Source organism: Ochlerotatus camptorhynchus, unplaced genomic scaffold, assembly GCF_037179485.1.
Source record: "Ochlerotatus camptorhynchus isolate MF236.1 unplaced genomic scaffold, CSIRO-AGI_Acam_v1.1 ptg000015l, whole genome shotgun sequence".
Taxonomy (NCBI): domain Eukaryota; kingdom Metazoa; phylum Arthropoda; class Insecta; order Diptera; family Culicidae; genus Ochlerotatus; species Ochlerotatus camptorhynchus.
The window spans coordinates 3,418,241-3,440,715 of record NW_027040507.1 but is presented as its reverse complement, the minus strand read 5'-3'; the positions used below and the strand labels follow the sequence as shown (position 1 = coordinate 3,440,715).

At 38.1% G+C, this 22,475-nt stretch overlaps 1 protein-coding gene across 1 annotated transcript in view; it reads right to left on the bottom strand.

Moving 5' to 3' along the window:
• Bsg (immunoglobulin domain-containing protein Bsg) overlaps positions 1–22,475 on the bottom strand; it is a 130,712-nt gene that overhangs the window by 13,253 nt on the left and 94,984 nt on the right. Inside the window, exons 5-6 of the mRNA XM_065223075.1 lie at positions 9,138–9,304; positions 8,887–9,006 (exon numbers count right to left, since the gene is read on the bottom strand). Coding sequence (XP_065079147.1) covers positions 8,887–9,006; positions 9,138–9,304 — 287 coding nt within the window. The remainder of the gene's footprint in view (positions 1–8,886; positions 9,007–9,137; positions 9,305–22,475) is intronic.

Sequence of the window (22,475 nt, the reverse complement as noted above, 5' to 3'; positions counted from 1 at the left end):
ACCCGGCATGAAATTTACCTCTAATCGTGTTTGTTTACTAAATATGTGATTTTCAGCCAGATACTGAAACATTTTAGGTTTTGTCTGAGTTTTGTATGGAGGTTCGCCACTGTGCGCTGACTAAACTAAGCGCATTCTTCAAAGGTTAAAGGAGCATTTCATCGTGTTAATGCTATGTGTACATAGCAGCTGAAATAAGCCATTGCATTTTTAACCCTTTTACAGCTGCAAAACCAACTATCGAATGGCATTCGGTAGATGGCATGAGGTTGTACACCAACCAGCGAATGATGACTGTCACACAACAGTAGTAGCTAGGATTCTAAGATTGATGTGAGTGCTGAATGTCACACGTTTGTTAGTGAGTGCCAATCACAAGCGCATGATTATATTACTGTCTATACCGAGTCGAATGCGACTAGGTAGGTACAGCAAGTGGTCGGTAGCGTAAAAATCTCAAAATAGTTATGTCTCAAGTCATTCAGAAGAACAGACAGTAGTTGTCATACCGTCACGTGGCCTTTGGGCATCCAGTCCATTTCGGTCGTAAAAACGCTCGGTGGTGATCTGGATGCCAATCTCAAATCTATTTTCATGCGACAGCGGGCACGACGATACCAGCTGATGAACAAATGACAACCGACACACGACAGAGCCGTCATCAGTCATTAAATCTATGAATGAAAGGGATGTGCATCGGAAACTGTTTAAGCCTTGCGTGCTGCCAACTCCCATAAAGCCTTCATAAACATCTCAAGTCAATCATGTTTACGGTAATGTACGCAAACATCATCAAATCTGTCGGGCTGATGGTTTCTGGAACGATCGCCATCAATTAGCGAACCTCGATGCGTGCGGGGAACTTAATCCGACATCAAGAGCACCAATAACCTTCCAACTCTGGCCAAATATTGATGAACCGCGCACCACACCACGGACTGGCTTCCATCTGCGCTTTGCGGTCGTTAAAATATCAGAAAACACAAAAACCGCCCGTCTCGTCGGAAAACATATTCGAGTAATCGTTGTTGTTTTATTAAATTAACCGAACGTAACAGAAATTCTCAACGCTATACTCTGTAAACAGCTAATAAACATTGCCAAACCTCAGCCTGTTTAACCGCCTCCCCTTCCAGGGTCCGTCTCACCCCCGTCAACAACGACGGACGTAGCTCGGTGGGAAAAATTTCTCGAGGGAACTCGATACGTTGTTTATGCACAAACTGGACATTGGCTGGGTGGTTAGGAATTAAGGAAAAGCAGCCCCAAAACCAAATCACACTACATAGTTGAATCAACTGAAATTTCTGAACAATAAACAAAATGCGCGTGTTACGAGTAAATATTTGCTCGACACGTTCGGATTGGGAATGGTTTACTTTTGTACAACTGCGCCTACACTAACCGTAGTACAGGGAATGTTATCAACAACATCCGTAAACGAAATTCAATTGTAGTCGGTTGCTGCGCCCACGAAAAAAAAAATCCAGAGCTTCGATGAAATCCTATGGCCCTGATTCTCTTGCATGACAAAATTTCTGCAGATTTCTACTTCTCCTGAGATCAACTTTCACTAAACTGTTCATGTCGTCATAAACTTCTCCAAAAGTCACAGCGTAACGCTTAAAGCAAAGTGCAATCCTGCTGCCGTCATCATCGTCGTGCAGTGTTATATCACGCTTTTCGACACACCTTTGGAAATGCCACCCAGGATACTCTGCTACAACTGCTGCTAAACTGAATGAAAATCATAGCTACAGGTTGAACGTAGCTGTAGATTACTCACGGTAACTTTTCCCATTACCACCACGATGGTGAGCTAACCGGGAAGCGAGTGCTGGAGGCGGACCGAATGGCACATGCAAACATGCAACCATACAATGCAATATTGCCTATAGCCACCTCAGTAGTGCTATTTTCTAAGTGGTGTGCAGTTGACACTTAAGTTTTGTGCACCTTAGTGCTCTGGTGCGGAAGGAGGGATTTGATTGTTCCATGATTTGGATCATTGGAACGTGGAGGTGTAGACTATATATGTAGGTTTTCTTTATTTTAAAAGAGGAGGAAATTTCAAGAACTCGCATTGTCTCGGAGGTTAAAATAAATTTTCGATTTCAAGATACGAACCGTGCTGTTTTTGGTTTGTACGTTTGTCAGATCATCATCCATTTCTCGATTAATTTTTCAAAGGGACGCATCAGCTTTTGTAAACAATGCATTTTATCGTAACTGGCAGCTCACTCACGCACGTTAACAACATGGTACGCCATCTGTTCTGGTCTTGTAAATCGCCTTGATGCTGACGATACAGTCACAACGGTTGGAATGGATATTGGTGGTATTACCAACGGAGCACTGACAACAGCGCCCGGTATAGGTGCTGGCACGTGTACATGGGCTGACAGAGTGGACACTCTGGTGATTGGAATGGACATAGGCGGTAGCAGTGGCATGGACATAGTAGTAGCACCCATGATCGAAATAGCTGGCTGTACTAACGACGAAGTGATTGCAACCGCACTGGAAACTGGTATTGGCTGTAGCACTGGCACTGATGAAACCGTGGTGATGTTACCCGACGTAGTCACAATAGGCACAACTGGCACTGATTTATCAATCGCGACGACGTTAGAAATAGGCTGTTCAGATCTCTGTAGTGCTACTGGCACAAATGTAAACGACGAGCAATTTCCCATCGATCTAGTTGTCACAACTAGTGGAAGATCACTAGGATCAGTACTGGCCGAAGTAGACTGTTGCGGGTTGTTGTTGGACGACGAGGCAGCAGTCTTATCTTAGCTCCTTCTTTCTGTCCTTCCTTTTGCACCCACTTTCCGTATTATTCTGGACTACCCGTAAACTCACCCTGCTCTTCCTACTAGCTGTTTCGCTAGTTGCATCATCATCGTCGGCCACGTCTGCTTGAAGCAACTGGAATCGCTTTTGTATCACTTCCTGTTCTACCTGAAATCTCATTTGCCGGAATCTTTCAGCTTCGTCGATCTGCTGTATACGGATCCTATTGTTTTCTTCCAGCTTCTGCATATCGAGTGCTAGCTTCGCCGATCTACGGCTACTACGGGAACTTCTGCTCGATCGTCTCGACGGTACAGATACACCATCGTCACTTTCCGTACATTTGATACATACAAAACTGAGATCCGGATCAGATATGGAATCGTTCACCCCTGTGCATGAGTGGTGAACGAACTGATTGCACCGATCACACTGGACACGGATTCTAGTTGATCACACATAATACACTGCCTCGTAGTTATGTCCACGGTTCTATTCGTGGTGTTTTGGGGTTCTCCCATCGTGCCCGGGTGAAATTACTTATTTCAAATCCGGCAAAGAAATGAAATCTTTGAAGAATGTTGTGGCTGTTGAATTACACCGAATTTCGCTAGCTGTCCAAAAACAGCTTCAAAGCTGTAAATTTATTTCTCGTTATCGCTAGTACTAAACAATAATAATTTGAGACTTACATTTCAGTGTTGGATACGGTAATTCAACTGATTATAGTGTTTTAACTAGCACTGTGTGATTCGTTCTAAATCTGTATAGAGGTTATACAGTGGAAGACATGTTTAAATACAATTTACCAACTAATATATATTTCCGCTATCAATGAAGTAAATTTACCTTCACGATCCAGTAAATATAAGTACACACATGTACGTAATTAATAACTTTAGCAATACTTAAATAAAATTTCATTTTACGAAAACCTGCACGTTGTCTGTAGCTATTGTTGTTCGCTTGTAAAAAATCCCTCCTTAGTTATACAAATATGTCTGTATTCTGTTGACGTTCATGTAACTTGTCACTTTGTCGAGGGAGTGCACGGTTGCATAATATTCTGGGACGACCCAGTGGTCGTCTCAACACTTGGTTTCTGCCGTTGTGCTTACAATTATTACCGTTTTATGGGAAAGTATAGTTCATTTCTATCTGATTACAATACTTGACAATAGATAAGAAAAGTAAATACACTTGTGACTTCTGAATGTTTGGTTCCCGTTTGACAGTTCATATTGGCTCCCAGTTACAAGCATATTGAATGAGTCCACAGTAGCCAGTTCTTGACTATAGTTTAAAGATTTATTGCATTGTTAATTGAACAAGACATCTCAGCACTGTAAAGTTCATTCAATTGTGCCTAATAAAATAAAGTAATTAATAAAAAAAACACATATTTTACAATCCATCAACAGGGGTTTCAACTTAGATAAACATTAATGTTTAGATTACTTGCTTCCATTAATATTAAAAGTGATTTGGGTTCTGTGTAAAATAAACTCTTTCTAAGTGTGTAGATTTAGAGGTTTCAACATTGTATACTACTGGTTCCCTCCATTGAAAATAATTTTGAAAGATTTCTTTGCCTATCTCCTAGATTACCTTTCATTTTTCGTAATGTGTTTTGCACAGTCGAAATCCCGGCAACCAAATTTAACCAAGATCTCAATAAAAGTGACGTTTGGTCGTTGAGTCAGCAAGTAATTGTGTAGTGATTTTACTTGTACAGTGCAAATCTCTGTTAAACAAATGCCACGATGTGGAACAAATTTAGATAAAGCTGGAATAAGGGCGTAACAGCCTTTGTAAACAATGACTTCTATCGATGATTTCTAGCAATTCAAGGTACGCCTAAGGCCTGTATCTTTCCACCGGACGAATCTCTGGTGAATTTGGGGGATTGGCGGTTTTTGGTACAAAAACAACGTTATTGTCTCTGTACCAATCCAACGTCGATCGCGCGTAATGGCATGATGCCAGGTCCGGCCAAAATAATGTCTCGTCTCCGTGGGACCACAGGAAGGGCAACAGACGCTTCTGGAGGCACTCGGTGCGGTAAATTTTCGCTGTTGATGGTACCCATTGTGATGTCTGGTTTACTCAGTTTACCGCATTGGCATATGGGCCTGCCAGAGCAAGTATTTTTTGGCGAATTTGTCCACTTTCTTCTTCCTTATGTCTTCCGGAACATCAAACCGTGATTTGGCAACGTAGAACTCCAGCCCAGGTATCTGCTTTGCGTCTGCCTTGATGTAGGTCTCGTCATCCATAACCATACACATCGGTTTCGTTAACCACTCTCGATACAGCTTCCTTGCGCGGGATTTGGCCGCCGTGTTTTGTTGATCACGCCGGTTCGGTGCCTTCCGGACCTTGAATACACGAAGCCCAGCTCGTTTCATGGTTTGCTGAACGAACCAGGCGGAACACTTTGCCTTCAGAGCCGCGTCGCGAATCGAAAGGTTCGGATTACGCTTGAAATAATCCAACACCTTTCGGGCCTTCACAGGGTCAGCTGTCTTCGATTTTCTTCCACTTCCAGCTCGCCGCTCGGTCGTCTGGGACTCCTTAAACGATTTTACCACCCGAGACACAGTTGTATGGGTGATTTCCAGTTGTATTCCGATCCATCTCATGGTCGCAGTCGGATTTTCCATGACGGCGCGCAAAATTCTCCAGCGATTTTCTTCTTGTTTCGATGACATCTCAATAACCACTGAACCGATTGTTATGAAATTTTGTACATGTACATTGTACATTCACTCCAAACTAGTTACATCCAGATTTTCATCAATTTTTACCCACGGATAAAAAGTTACACACGGATAAAAATGGTGCATTTTTTTCGAGTATAAGCAACATATTCATCGAGTAGGTGATGTCTATTAGCCAAGGAGAGCCATAGGTTTCAATAAAACATCGAGAGAAGGCATTGTTTACAAAAGCTGTTTTGCCTTTATTCCAGCTCTATCAAGGATGTTTTTTAGAGTATGGAGAAAACATGATCATCAACTTTCAAAACGATACCCCCTACCGGATTCAATGTTTGGAAGTAGCTAATGACAATGCAGAACGAGTCATAGCAGAAAAAAATATACAATTCAAAATTATCAAGAGATAAAGATCAAAAATAATGTATCTTACAGTTAGTTGAAGAACATCGAACAAAATTAAAGAGTCCCAAGATATCTGATTTAGTGTAGGTAATAGAAAAATATATGTCAGTGTATCAAACAAATGAAATATTTTTGGGCCTATTGAAATTGAAATAAATTAATTCTTCTCAGGCAACTACTGTAAATTCTTCAGAAATTATTTATTAGCGGCGCCGGTGGTGTAGCGGTAAGCATGATTACCTCGCACCCCAGCAGGCCTGGGTTCAATCCCAGTCGGCGCCGCCGGGATGTTCTGAGGCATAACATCTCTGATCACGTCTTCTTTCGGAAGGGAAGTAAAGCCGTTGGTCCCCGGTTCATGAGTTGATGGGTCGATAGGTAGGGTCCAGGTGTGGGAGCTGCCTCCCTGGCGTCGGTAGCATTGGTGCTCAGCACGGAAAACAAATCAAGGAAAAAAATATTCATTGCCTTGCTCTATCTTTAAAAGGGACCATTTTCAAGAACTTTCACGAAAATATCTCTATCATTAAATATTTTCCATACGACGAAAATTCAAACCATTAGCTTTCGAAACAAAATCAATAAAACCTGCCAAGATACTGTAGATATTAGAATTAAAATCTCATACTACGATTGAAAAATAGTAAATTTGTCGGAATTAATTTCAAATATATTTGTTAAAATGTGATTTTTTGGACCATCCTAATGAAAAATATGTGAACCACCTTAGAAGAGCATCACGCAGCGCTGCCATTTATACAGATTTATCTGTATTATACAGATTTTTTAATCTTAATACAGACCCGATACAGAATACAGATTTATCACAGATTTTTAAATTACAATACAGATTTATACAGATTTTTATAGAATGCTTGAGAAAAAAAAATCTATATCAAAATAAGTTATCAAGCAGTTCTCACTAATATCAATATATGTTATAATTTTGATATTCTTCGCATATCTTTTAGCTCTCATTTTTGTTCTGTTAGCCATCAACTCCATCAAAATGAAATCAATTTGAGTTATCAGGAATAATGAAAACAACATAATTCTTGTTTTCATTTTGTTCTCACCCTCTGCTCGGGAACCTATCAAATTTCCATCGACAATTAATCATGTTATGGTGTTTTTGACAGCATTCACAACCAGAGGAACAACCGCTTTCGGATGCATATGGAGCTGGTAGTAAACGATTTGAGATTGTATGGGGATTTGCAGTATTAATTGAATATTTCCAATATAAGCATGTATGTTAAATACAAGAAAAGTGCCCGAGCACATTAAAATGGTACAAATACAAGTACTCGTAAACATTTTACTTGCATTGAAAATGTATTTCGTAAGAAATTGCGGATTTTCTGATATTCTCCATACTGCAAAAATGATTTGACCAGCACTGGCGGGGCGACATCTCTCGACTTTTCGGTGTAACTACCACACAAATGATGTAATTAATTGTATACATCTATATTAAAAATATCAAATAGTAATGAGCTCGTGCACTTTTTTGCATTTAAAACTGCTTATCAGGAAGATAATGAATAGAAACTAAAATCTCCATACATTTTCAAACGGCTTCATATCACTCTTATAAATAAGTACGGACGATATCACAAATGGCGCAATTATATCCCGTATGGTTAGTACGATAGCCCGAATAGGTGGTTAAGCACTTTTTATGGTTATTTTGTATGCACTGTATTTGTAAAACAACAAAACATGATTAATTAAGAAAAAAATCGTCAATACAGAAAATACAGATTTTTTAATAGAGTGGATACATATTTTTTATAAAACCACCTGGCAGCTCTGATCACGTATCAGATGCCAATTGGTGGTTTGAATCGATATACAAGTAGCTTGGAGATGATTGTGAATAGTTTTAGAAGCCAATTCATCAATATTCATAGCAATTCAATTTGGTGTTATTCAAATGGAAGTGTTATTTATATAATAGTGGGTGTTCCATAATTGCATAATTACCTTGACATTAGAGGTAAAACACACAAAAATCTCCCAATATCATTCTAATAGCAATGCAATGCCGAATTGAATGAACACAGGTATACTGTTGGTATCCAAACAAAAAATTTTGTTAAATATTTACAAAGTATTTTGCATGCTATTTTACCTCTCCTGTCAAGCAGATCGAGCTATTCATAAGTTATTTTCTTCTGCTCGGGTGTGGGGGGACTATAGTCTAGAAAAATAATATCAGTCACTCCAACATAAAATTGCTTCAATATTAACGACAGAATTATTAAAATCCTAAACATCATCGTAGGCGTAGGCGCCAGCAGTAGTGGTATTTTAATTACGGCTGTCTTTGGCAACGGTCAAAATCTCAAAGGGAAATTGAAATGAAAATTAGTGACGGCACAAAAGCTTCGAAAATCAAAGCTTGTTCGTCCATTTTCACCATCTGGGGCAGTTGGTTGTCCGGTCTGCCTCCTCTATTGCAGCAAGGGATTAGCGTATACTAGGCAGAAAATCTGTTCATCAAATTCTACTCGACAGGTGTGTTCATCGATCGGTGTGATTGCTCCGGACAGCACAGCCGAGTGTGTGAATGGACTGTCGAAATTCGTAGAAAAAAAAAGCAGACATACATAGCAGATGGGATCCTACAACGTGGTTGTTGTTGTTGGGAGCTAATGAATGCGACAAAAAATATCCACCATTGAGGGCGTGTTATTTTTAAGTCCCATTATTCCGATATTAGTTCCCGCCAGTTTGACTTGCATCGGCGATTATTTCATCATACCACACCGAGCACAGCGGTGACGATGAGAATGTGCTCGTGGGAATTGGCATGCATTCTCGACGAAGTTTGCTTGGATTTTCGATTGGATCTGATTTTCGCGTGTGGGTGTGGAATTAAAATGCAATCGATGGGTTTGGAATGGCAATCTTTGGCAGCAACTGTAGCAGAAAGAGAGTAGAATTAATGCTATCCGGTACTTACCAATTGTCCAGATAATCTTGGGATTCGTTCCGAACGCTAAGCAGTGCAGGGAAAGTTTCTCGCCTTCCACCATGTTTGTTTTTCCTATTTCTGTGCTTTCAAATTTAACAATAACATTTGCTGTGAGTCGAAGTGGGATGAGAAGAAAAAATATTCAGTTAGTCTAACGATAATTGAGTTGGTTACCTGAAAGCAGCGAGGCAGTGTATGGAATGTACCTAAATAAACAATTATAAACGGCTAGTACTCACCTACTACATTAAAAGTTCTAGACGCATTCAGCGCTCGCACGTTACACGTGTATGATCCGGAATCGGAATCCAGCGCTCTGCTGATGATGAATTTGCGTTCATCCTTGATTATTTTGTAGCGATTCTGTAGCGATTCGATTTCGCTAACATTTTCACCGTCTTTTGTCCTGAAACAGACAGAGGGAGAAAGAAACAGAAGGTCGGTGAAAATTACGGGAGCAAGAATAAAGTAAAACTTTTTGTAATAGCCAGTGAAAAAGGCAACCAACTCGGTTGCTCGTTTGACCTGACAAGAGCTGGAAACTTGGGTGTGGGTGGAGTAGAACAAAGGATAAATCAAGCTGCTGAGTTTCTAAATTTAGAGCCCACAAGGCTCTCCGTTTTTGGGTCGATGATGGAGGCTTGTGGGTGACCAAAGTACGGTAACCGGTATGTGTGCTCTATTTCCCGTTATCCATCCTCAAAAGGATGGACATTTTAAGGTTTTACATACACAATTGGGACCGTTTTCTCGTTGTCAGTGCGAAGAACCCATGGCAGATCTAGAGCATTCCGCATTTGAAAATGTATACAAGCTGTTGCTTAAATGTGGACGCCAATAATTATAAACCGGTAGAGTTTTGTTTGGTTTTCCAGGGAGCTGTAACGATGGGGTGACAAAGTAGCCCCATGCTAATGAGATGCTAATTTTTCAAAGATGGTGAAAATTGTTCAAACGAATACCCACCCATCGTTGTCGTGTTCGTCGTCAGCGCCGGTTGACACATCAATGTGATTGAATAGGTGCACAAGGGAGAATTCGCGTGCATTTGACTCATTCGTTTGAAATGCTAATTAATTGTTAGCCAGAAGAAATCGGGGTGAGGTGGACATCATATGCACGAAGTGATTTACAACCACTTACGCATTGGAGCACTATTCAAGCGAAGTCTGATTGAACATGAAATGTTTTAGGAAAATTTTACGGAAAAGTGATCCGTTCACATCGGTTTCCCACAATAGAAAAGTGCTGTGCACTACACACTTAGTAATACCTAATCTTATACGTGACGGAATCCATCTTTAACATTTAGGATAAGACCTAAACTAACATATCATGTAAAATTAGGTGCTCCTAGACTGAAAAGTTCAAAAGTACGTTTGCTTGAGCTGAATTTTGCGTCTATGATGACTCAATTTTATGTCAAAATTGACGTTCGTATATGTTAGTCTCTTTAAGCGGCGCCGGTGGTGTAGTGGTAAGCGTGATTCCCTCTCACTCCAGCAGGCCAGGATTCAATCTCAGTTGGCGCCGCCGGGATGTTCTAAGGCATAACTTCTCTGATCATGCCTTCCTTCGGAAGGGAATTAAAGCCGTTGGTCCCCGGTCTATGAGTTAATGGGTTGATATGTAGGGTCCAGGTGTAGGAGCTGCGTCACTGGTGTCGGTACCATTGGTGCTCAGCACGAAAAACAAATCAAGGAAAAAAAAACATGTCAGTCTCAGAGCACCTAAATTTACATAAATTTTTCTAAGTGTGTAGGTTTCCACATATTAACATATTAATCATGGCAACTTACAAAACAAAAGCATCGCAAACATATTCAACATTGTATATAACTTGCATGCATGCATGTTTAGGCTCTTTAGGAGTATTTATGTAATTGCAAATTTGGAACCGAAATCCAACATCCCATCAATTTCGGTGAACTGAAACAATTTCCCAAATAGCACATATTGTCACATAAAAGTTGCTGCCACTATTTGGTGACCAAATCATATGTAGTAAAATCATAACTGCAACCAGTAGGGCAACAGCAATACAGCAAAAAAAAAAACACAAGATGTTAGTTGATATGTAACCAAATCAATGTTACAAAACTAGTTACACAGCATTGACTAAATAACAATATTGAGCTACATACAATCATACACAAGTTTACTTGTTACGTTGATTAACGTTAGTTTTATTTTGGCGACGAAGTTTTACAAAGTACTTTTATAGCAATAAAATTTTTAGGCATTGATAAAATAATAATAATCGCAAGAGATATTTGTAACGAAAACAAGTATCAGAAGAAATAAGCAGCGTCATATTTACGGTAAAGCCCTGTACTTTGAACAGAGAGCATATAGGTTATCGTTGTGCCAGGTTGGTCGTGGAACATTTCAAGTATGAGAGGGTGATTGCAGTTTGCTCCAAAGTGACCCCCCCCCCCCCCAAAGGGGGAGTTTGGTAAAGAGAGATGAAAAAAACCTATTTGTACCTTCCTTAAAAAGTTGTCCTAGCTCGCTATCTACTATCTATATGCAATTTTCACACTGCAGTACTCTAACGGAACTATCCACTCTATACTTTCATCTCTTCCATCTATCGTATAAAAATTACCACTTTAGTCTGTTATTTGAAATTAGCATCTTCAACTATGTATTTTAGAGCTTTATTTCTATATATTATTTGGTGTTTCCTAGCAGATAATCATATTGGTGTTCGCTGATTCAAATTATAAATTGGCATTGGACTATGGACATTGAGCTGTCCATAGTTGGGTGTTGTTTAACTTGTGGGACTTACACAACATTTTATTCCATAGTAACCACCATATAATCACAAAATAACTTTGAATGTAGGTTCAGAGTGAGACAATGCCACTGAGGTACGATATGGTTAATTGGGTATTCAGATGAAACTATTACTTTAAAAAACTAAACCTGGTTGTATTTCTTTTTCGTTTGCATGTAACACTATTTGATATTACTAACCATATCAAATTAATGATGCATCGAGTTTCGGGTGGTGAGCGGTACCATAGAGCCCCTTCTCGAAACGAGTGTATTGTTAATGGACCTGGTCTACGATTCAAGGTTAACTTCTGTGATGATTGGTTTCACATAAAATGTAAAATAGGTTGCATCATATTAATCGAAATGTAAGTATTATTGACAATAATCATAACTAGATCAAATGCTAATTTATAAGACAGGGAACAGGATCAACGATATTTAAGCAGGCGCATTCAATCTCGTTAACTTCTAATTCTGCATGTCAACACCTTTGGCTCTGCTTTCTCTTATCTTTCACCTATGTATCTACGCTTCTATGTGAAGAGTCAACTTACGCCTCATTTATTTTCGTCAAATTTCAATCGACTCGCATATTTTTATAGACGTTATGCTTCTGATTATGTGATTATTACATTACATAAAAAAATCGGGATGAGGAGGGACCATCAGGGATCCAATTGAAACGGTTTGTATGAGGAAAGTGAAGATGTCAACTCCCTGCTGCTATCATTTCGTGGATAAAGGGCGGGCTCTTCTCTCAATTCATTGGGACATCTTCTCTTTGGATAACTCGTTTTCTGACCAATTGACTGATCGAATTGTGGGAAGGAGATTCTTAACTGTCCCAAGGAAATGAATAGGCGATTTGCTTATCAATCCAACCACTCGTTTCTGGACCTTCATGCAGCGATTTGCTGATGACAATCAGAGGTTATTAAGCTTGATCAAGTTCAACAGTGTGGAGAGTCCACAGCTATCGGATTAGTTTCCAGCTACAATGAGTGGTAGACCACTATCATCGTCATCATCATCATCATCACCATCATCATCATCATCATCATCATCATCATCAGCATCAGTATTATATTTACGGTAAAGTTAGGAGCAGTGCTGATAAAAATCATTGCTTCTACACTCAACTTAGCTGAAAATGAAGATAACCTTGACAGATAGACCAACTACACAGGAAAAAAAGAGTTCCCATATTCGTGAACCACAGCCGTGAACCATAGTTCACGGTGTATATTTGAGAAAATTTTGTTCTGGATAGCTGGCCGTGATTTTTAGTTCACGGTCCGTTCCCGTTTTCGGGAACGGATTTTTTTCCGAGTACTTGCATGAATCTGAATTTTGACATAACAACATCATCTTGATCGAGGCAACCTCTGAGTATCGTAGTCAACATTTGTTTCTCTTCATTCGTGGCTGGATGTTCATTATCGCCTCCGTTGTTGTCAATATTAATATTCGTCTTCATCTTGGTGCACACTAATCGAGTCAGTACGGTTTTACCGAGTATTTGAATTGCGGAACTGTTCGGTAAAAGTTTAAAAATCTGTGGAAAATTTTTTAATGAGAAAATTTGTTCTGAACTTGTACATACTTAGTTCTGTTAACCTCATTTATTGATAGAAAATAAAATTGATCGATTTCATTGATTCCTTGCGGATAACGGACTTTTTCAGCAATTCAAAAACCCAGTAAAAAAAATACTGACTCCTGTAAAAAAATCTTAGTGTGGGGATGATTTTGAAGATGGAATGTAAAAAAGATTATTTAATTTTACACAAATATAGCGCTGCAGGACGTGTCGTGTTAGTTTTTAATGGAAAATTATTGCTTCATGCTGCATTAATAAGAAAATTCCGGTTTTAGGCTCTGGAGTCGACAATATTCAAAATAATCATTTTGCCCAAAATGAATTTGATTATTTTGCTTTTTGAAGATCATTTCTGATTTTCTCAATTTTGGGTTGGATAATCAAGCACTGGAGAATATCAACAAACGCGTATTCGTTGATGTATAATGAGCTCATTTGTTCATTTCCCTGGTACGTAACAGCGAAGATTTTCAAAACAAACGCAATTCATCTACACTGGGATGAAGCGCTACTCTTTGCGTGTGATGGTAAATGTTAAAAACAGGCACTGGTTAGGAGTTTTAGAATCATAAAACTAATGCGCCATCTCATTATTTAATTAAATGATTAACGTACGGGTGTATGGTTCCTTAGTGCAAATAGTTTTAAGGGGAGATAGAAGATCATATTTGTTAAAAAAAATATTGGTATACGCATGTGATCAAATCTCAAAGATTACTGAGTTATTGAACTTTTTTCTGTTTTGGTCTATGCCATAAATTGGCTCCATCTCCAAAAATATGCTACTTCACACAAAATTACCGCCTCCATTTAACAGCTTAGAAAATGTCTTACTTAATAGTGTCCTTTTTATTTCACATAAGCAGCATTTAGTTACATTCTATAGATAAACTTGTCTAAAATTGGGGGTTTTCAACAAAAACATTTTCGACCATTGTCTATTTTTAAGGTAACATATTTGCTGGTTTAATCTTTATTGTATATTGCAAAATCATCTCCACCTATGGTTACCGGCAAATCCTGAAAGAATTTTGTACATTTTCCTGATTGTGCGATATACAATTAAATTAAGCATAAAACCAAATGCGATTCAGCCGAAGGGCTAGCTTAAATGAATCATGTAAGATTTTAAAATAATTTCATTTCTTCTAACATTAATTTGAGATTATCTCAAAGAGTCCCTTGGCAATTCCCTTAAAAACAGTTCAGAAACTCTCTGCAAAACACTCAAAAAAATCAGGCCTGGGGGAGTCGTACTCGCGAGTCTCAAGCGTAGCATTTATCTGAGGAGTAGAATTCCTACTCTCAAATGCATTCCACTGAACCCCACAGCTTGTGAGCAAGGGGGATAAAGCGATAGTGATGTAAGCTGCCATTAATTTTCGTGTTTTATTTCACACGCTCTTAACCTCACACTGGGTAAACTCTGAGCTTCTTGCCTCAAACAAAAAAGGTCATCCGGAACCTCGAAAAGCGCACCTCACGACAAATAATTATCTCGCTGAAGTTCGCTCTAACTATCTCGCTCTCTCGGGGAGTTTTTGTTTACTTCTTCCATATTCCTGTCGCCACTCACTCGAGGCGAGGGCTGCCTGAACTCACAATAGGGCAATAATATTTTAAAACCTCCAGGGTGTCATCAAGCTTGCAAAAAATTCGCGAAATTCGACCTTTGATTCTCTTCGAATCTTCTCCTTTTCTAAGCATTCGCTTCAGTGTCGATCAGTTTTGTTAAAATCGCTAGAATTTTCCTCAGTTCCTTAATTCCCATGCTCAATACACCTCAGAATTGTCTTAAAATATGGCTCAGAATCAGCATGGAGTTCTCCGCTAAGTTGTTCTTAAAATCCACAGGTAATTATTCATAAAATTTTCAATCAATTATTTTCAAGATGCCCTTGAAATTATTCTCGGATTTTTAAAATTATTTTTAAAAATTCAATTCCCATGGTATTTTTCACAGATCCTGGAATCCTCTTTACAACCGCCATGGATTTTTCTACAGAGCTACGTAAAGAAAACTCTAAATTCACACAATGGACTTGGAGTTCTAGTCAAAACTCTTGTAGTGTTTACCCAAACCTTTAGAGGAAATTTACACTGAAATATCTAGGTTTTCTTTTAATAATTACTTAATTTGTACAGGCTCAATCCAATAAACTTTACAGAGCCGAGTTATCAGAAATATCTAGGCGTTATCTCGAGAATTCAGCCTAAAATCTGCTCAAAATTTCTATGGAAAAACATTCTAAAATCCTCCTAGGAGTAACTGTACCCTGAAAATCTAGTCAAGTTTAAGGGATTTTTTGTTGATTCATGGTCGAAAATCTTATATCAAGAGCAACATGTGAAAAGGGCAAACAAGATTTTTGTAAACAAACCTTCTTATGCCCTTTTCTCGCCACCCATATGACACCAATGCAAACAATCAAGATTAACGGGTAGGAGAAGCATTCCCCTTCTCGATGATATTGTTGGTCTGCGTAGGCGACCCTCGGTTGGCGAGAAAAGGGCCCACAAATGTTTGTTTACAAAAAGCTTGTATGCTCTTTTCACATGTTGTTCTTGATATAGGGGAAATGGCTCTAATGTTGGCCTATGGATCTAAGATTGGGCCCATCGCTAAAAATATGCTATTTATCAATTCTATCTAGATGAGCGCGTCATTGGGACGGTACTAATGGATATTTTTGCTTGCTTTTGAAAATTTTGTTGATTTATGAATTTATGTATGGGTCCAAATTAGGGGCATTTAGGTCGATGCATCCATTTCCACTATAAGTATATTTTTGTCATCAAAATTCATGGGTTTTTCTGTTTTTTTTTTAATTTTCTGGTTCATTTTTCTCTACAAGGCATGGGAAATCATATAGGGGAAATGGATATAATGTCAGCCTAAATAACCCTAATTTTGGCCCATACATAAATTCAGCAATCGACTAAATTTTCAATAGCGACCAAAATATCTATAAGTACCGTCCCAATGACGCGTTCATCTAGATAAAATTGATAAATAGCAGATTTTTAACTATGGATCCAATTGTAGATCCATAGGCCAACATTAGAGCCATTTCTCCTACTTTCATTTCGTGTATTCATTTACATTAATTTGCCTCTAAAACTTTTCTTCAACTCAATTGCGTAGAATTATGTTGAAGCTATTGTATGTTTTGATATTAGCTACAACTTTTGTGAATAATTAAAATCTTTATCTCTTATGAATGACGAACTCTAGAGCGGACAGAACTAATTATTATTTTTCTTGTTGACTGTAAGAAAAATATAAGACGAGTTTGGCACGGATAATAAAAATAACTACAACACACCATATAGTGTTAATGTCCCTAATGTCAGCCTAAGTGTCCCTAATATTGGGCCCATAGTTAAATTTCGAAAAAAAGCATTTTCTGGCAATTTTTCACTAGATACCCAAAATGTCCATTTATACTGTCCTGATGACACATTGTACTATTTAAGAAAAATTGAAGAACAGGCCAACATTAGAGCCATTTCCCTTATGTACTGACAGCTCTTTACTGAATGTCCAACAAACCGTCTATGTTAGTTAAATTTTTCGGAAAAAAAAAATACCGTTTGAAGGCGATCCATTAAGTACGTCACGCTGTAAGGGAGGAGGGGTTGAGTCCTGATATCTGCGACAAGCAACGTATAAGGTATTTAAGAAAATCGTGACGAAAGGTGTGAGGTGGGACAAATTTTGCAGAATTTCACGTGACGTAAGCATTAGTTTGCTGATCATGATCCAGCAATCCGTTAACTGAAATTGAATTTGTGTCTTGAGCAAAGTCACTTAAACAAATTGTTCTACAACTTTGTTGAACATTGTACCGGTCTACCTCAAATATCTAAAAATATGATATTTAGAACTACCTAACCATAGGGAACACTCTAATTACACTCACTTTAAAAGTTTGACTAAAATTCGAGGACACTATTTATTAAAAAGTAATGGTTTATGCGTAAACAACTGTTGTCAGTATATAGATGGCTTTGGAACCACTGTATTGTGATTGTAGGAACATTATTTTAAAAATTCAGTATTTTAGTACAATCTACGCTATAAAACTTGAAGAAAATATAAGCTTCATTAATTAATAATATTATCGGCAGGGTGCGAACGAAGTCTTAAGGGGAAGTTCACCAGTTTTGCAAAAAATAGTTTCGTTTTTATTTTTTCTACGTCATCATGGCAAACATTTGGACTCGGACTACTACTAGGTTTCAAAAAAGTAGCTCTAGGCTTATGTGGAAATATTATAAGTTGAGTTTTGGAAGCGTTGGGAGAAATCCTCCATTTTTGTAAATAAGAAAAGAAAATATCTAAACTTTTCTGCAGTCTGCAGCAAATAACACGAAGACTTCTTCTTTTAGCGGAAATGCCATCGGCAAACAAAGATTTGTGGCAACCCTGAGGCAAATCAGGAAAGTTCAAAGTGAAAATGTTATATAATATAAGCCCAAGAATGCTACCCTGAGGAACTACAGTTCTAACAGGTAGTCGTTCAGATTTGGAATTTGTATAATTTACCTGCAGAGTTCTATCAGTTAAAAATTTAGAACTAATTTCATAATATAGAGTGGAAAATTAAACTTTTTCAATTAAGCAATCAAATCACTGTCGAATGCTTTTTCTATGTCAAGAAGAGCAACTCCAGTTGAGCAGCCTTCAGATTTGTTTGAACGAATTAAATTGGTAACTCTTAAGAGTTGATGAGTAGTTGAATGCCCATGGCGAAATCCAAACTGCTCATCTGCAAAAATGAAGCTCGTATTTATGTGAAGCATCATTCTATTTAAAATTATCTTTTAAAAAAGTCTACTTATTGAAGAAAAACAACTTATTGGACGGTAGCTAGAAGCTACAGCTAGATTTTTGTACGGCTTCGAAATTGGAACAAATTTTGCATTTTTCCATTTATCAGGAAAGTATGCCAAATGGGAACATCTGTTAAATAATTTTACCAAAAAAGACAAGGTAATCTCTGGAAGTTGTTTGATGAGGATATAGAAAATTTCATCATCACCTGGAGCTTTCATATTTTGAAACTTTTTAGTTATAGATCTTGCATCGTCCAAATCAGTCCCCCAGGAATCATCAAAAATATTTTCCCGAGAGAAAATATTCGGATAATCCCGAGCAACCTGATTGTCAATAGGACTAGTAAGACCCAAACTGAAATTATGGGAGCTCTCGAATTGCTTAGAAAGTTTCTGAGCTTTTTTTTCCAAATTTGTGATCAAAATTTTACCACCTTCTTTAAGCACTGGAATAGGGTTTTGAGGTTTTTTCAAAATTTTTGTGAGTTTCCAAATGGTTATTTTCAAAAGTTTTGTTCCTCAGAACAGAGAATCGCTTTTTAATTTGTTTTTGCAAATCCCACCAGATAACTTTCATGGCAAGATCGGGTATTTTTTGATATTGTCTCCTACGGACATTTTTAAGACGGATCAAGAGCTGAAGATCGTCGTCTGTTATAATTGAATCGAATTTAACCTCGCATTTTGGTACTGAGGCAGGTCTTGCTTCAACTATAGAAGTAGTCAGAGATTCAAGAGCATAATTAATTTCATCTTTGGTTTGCAAAGGAATATTTGGATCAAAGCTATATTCCATAAATGTTCGATATATTTCTCCCAATCAGTTCTATGGTAATTGCAAGTAGAGCTGTTCAGATTAGAAATTATTTTTTGGGATATTTCAAAGTTACTGGAAATGGCAACAAAGTTGACATGAATCAGTTAAGACCAAATCAATAGTTGAGGGATTTCTTGCTGAAAAAACGTTTGTTGGGCTGTTTGGATATTGAATAGTGTAATAACCTGCAGAACAATCATCAAGCAGAATCTTACCATAGGAATTGCTTTGAGCATTATTCCATGAGCGGTGTTTTGCATTAAAATCACCAATAATGAAGAATTTAGACCTATGACGGGTAAGTTTCTGAAGGTCACCCTTGAGAAAAAATTGTTGTGGCCTACGCATTGGAATGGCAAATAGGCAGCTATAAACGTAATTTGTCCAAATTTTGTATCACAGTAACTCCCAAAGTTTCAAAAACCTTGGGTTCAAATGAAGAAATAATTTGATGTTTGACACGTCTATTAACAATGATGGCAACGCCATCACCATTAAGGGGTTATGCCACCCTACGATTTTCAAAAAATCGATTTTTTTTTCACATAAAAAGGTACTCTGAAGTGTCAAGAATAAGGGACAATTGGTTCCATGTCGAACAAATTAAAATTCCGAAAGTTATAAGCGAAATTACAAAACTTTGCATCACGCACCTAAATCTGTACCTCAAACTTCAACCGCGTTTTTTTTTCGATACAACATTTCTCTCCGCGGCCCACACGATAGCATCTGCAATTTTGACGATTGCATTCTCTGATTAATTATCTAGAGAAGTACATACGAACTTTTCAATTGATCAAAAAATGCAATTGTGGTATACAATTTTAGAAACAAATTTCAGGCGAAAAAACTGATTTTTTGCAAAAACAAGTCCCATTTGCGTAAAATTCAAAATTTTTTCATCTCCGTATGTACTTCTCTAGGTATTCTTATATAAAATAAGAAAAACCACTCATTTTTGTTCTAGGTTCATATTTACGACGAAGAAAGTGTGGGCCGCGTAACACTACACGGGAAGCAGTGCCAGGAACTCGCAGTACAGCCAACTGCCACACATGGTTTCCCCTTATGAAAAAAATACTGTAAGCACCCTTAATTATGTGTACTATAAGCCCATATAAGTTAATTTAGTATGTGACTTTATTAAATAACAAAAAAATAATGAAGTTGGTGCATTTTTCTGTATTCTAGGGTGGCGTAACCCCTTAAGACGATCATTTCGATAAATGAAAATTTGCGTCCCTTTTAACCATATGGTCAGATTTAGGGAACGTTTCAGTTATAACGGCATAAAGTTGAATAGCTCGTCTTCATTATCTTAAAGAGATCAAGCATTCCAATTCAAAATATTTAATGATTTAATCCATTACTGAATTTCAAAGTCATGACGATATTGTTGGCCAATTTAACTCCAGTTTGAATAGAATCAAACATGGAGTTAGTTTTAAGCATATCAGTAATCAAGTCGATTCATGATTTCTGTAAAACAATACATTTAAGGAGCAGTAAATCATCAAAATTTCCTATCGAATTATGTTGGCTAGAATTATGAGTTTGATTTCTACGAGCTGCAATAGCAGCATAAGTTGACTCCATTTACTAGCTGTAAGCAGCAGGTACAGATGAAAAATTCGAAGCTGTTTGTATGGATACGAATGAAGAATTTGTTCCTCGCTGACCATTGTTAACATCAGATAAATTAGTACCTGATCGGGAACGTGGAGCGTTTCCTATCTGTCGCTTAGAATGAGATTGTAAGATCGCTTTGCGAGTCTTACATACCCAAAAAATGGATTTGTGGTTTTCACCACAATATGGACATTATTTTTTTCTGATCTTCCTTAGAATGAGAGGAATCACCACAATTGATGCATTTAGATGGCATGTAGCATTTTTTGGTTCCGTGACCGCATCCCTGGCACTTACGACACTGACTGAGGTTTTGGAAATTTCCTCCAGTCTTCCTGAAGAGTTCCCACTTTACTCGGACATGAGGCATAAGGCTAGCTTTTTCCAAGGCCTTCAGGTTGTTTGGTTCACTAGACTGGAATTGAACTAAATAAAAATCATTAGAAATCCCGTTGCGCGAATCGCCAGAACGGAATTTCATTTTTATTTTGATTGCATGGAGTGGCTCAACTGCAAGTAATTATGTTAATTCATCTTTAATCTGATCCAGAGATTCACCACTGAGCAGATCTTTCAAGACAACCTTGAACAGACGTTCAGTGTTGGTGTCGTAAGTGAAAAATTTGTGTTGCTTTACAGTAAGGTAGAAGACGTTTGAATCCGTCCAAGGTTTCAGCCAAAACACGGCATTCACTGCGACGGCCAACTTGAAGTGAAAACTTGAATTGAACGAAGTTCAACAGTTCCGTGCGAAGAGCATGGAAATCGGAAGTGGTTATTACAAAAGGAGGAACCTTTTCCCTCTTGGCATTAAGGCGAGAATGTTTAGTGGAATTTTGCTTGGATTATGCGCCATTCCCATCATCCGTGAGCAAATCAAATTGATTGCTCAAATAAATTTCATCAGAACGGGGATCAAGAGATTGCCCTTTTCTTTTGCGGTTAGACGCCATGGTGGCAGTAAAACATATCTGCAAATCGATTTCCAAGCAGATTACGTTAAGATTACGATGGCCAGGCAGGATTACCTCTGGTAGGGCCCAAACAAGGATCGAACAGGAATAATAATCAAAAAAGGTAGAATCTTTGCAGGTTATATTAAGCACTGAAAAAAAAAATTAAATTTGTTGTAGTTTTAGGTAGCAGTAACACTTCCTTCAGAGAACAGCTAGAGAGACATGGCGTTTAATTTTCAGATCTGAATGACTTCTGGATGGCGAGATTAGGGTCAGTACTAGTGGAAGAAGGCTTCGAAGTTATTGGGTTTGCTGATGACGTGGTCATAATAGTTCGTGGAAAATTTGATCACATAATCACAGATAGAATGCAATCTGCATTGAACTGCACATGTCAGTGGTGACAAAAAGAAGGATTAAATATAAACCTATCCAAAACAGTTTTGGTTCCGTTCACTCGCAGAAGACAAGTAACACTCAAAAGTTTGTCAATTAATGGATCTATTATAACATACTCGTCAAACGTAAAGTATCTGGGAGTCATTCTAGATGATAAACTTAATTGGAACTTACACTTAGAGCAGGTAATAGGAAAAACCGCGAATGATCTCTGGGTTCGTAAAAAAAAATAAGCATTTGGAAAAAATGGGGACTTAATCCTAAAATGATTCATCGGATGTACACGGTTATTGTAAGACCTAGAATAGTAAACGCTTCATTGGTTTGGTGGCCTAAAACAAAGCAAAGCGTGACCCAGAAAAAGCTAAAAAAAAATTCAACGTTTGGCCTGCATGGCCATACCAGGACTCCTGGTCCAGGAGCAATGCACAGCACACCATCAAAGGCGATGGAGACAGCTCTCAATATGCTCCCACTGCATCAATACGTGCAAATGGGAGCTGGAAAGGCTCAAGTCTCCAATTTATAGGATCAGAACCTTTCTGTGGGGTAT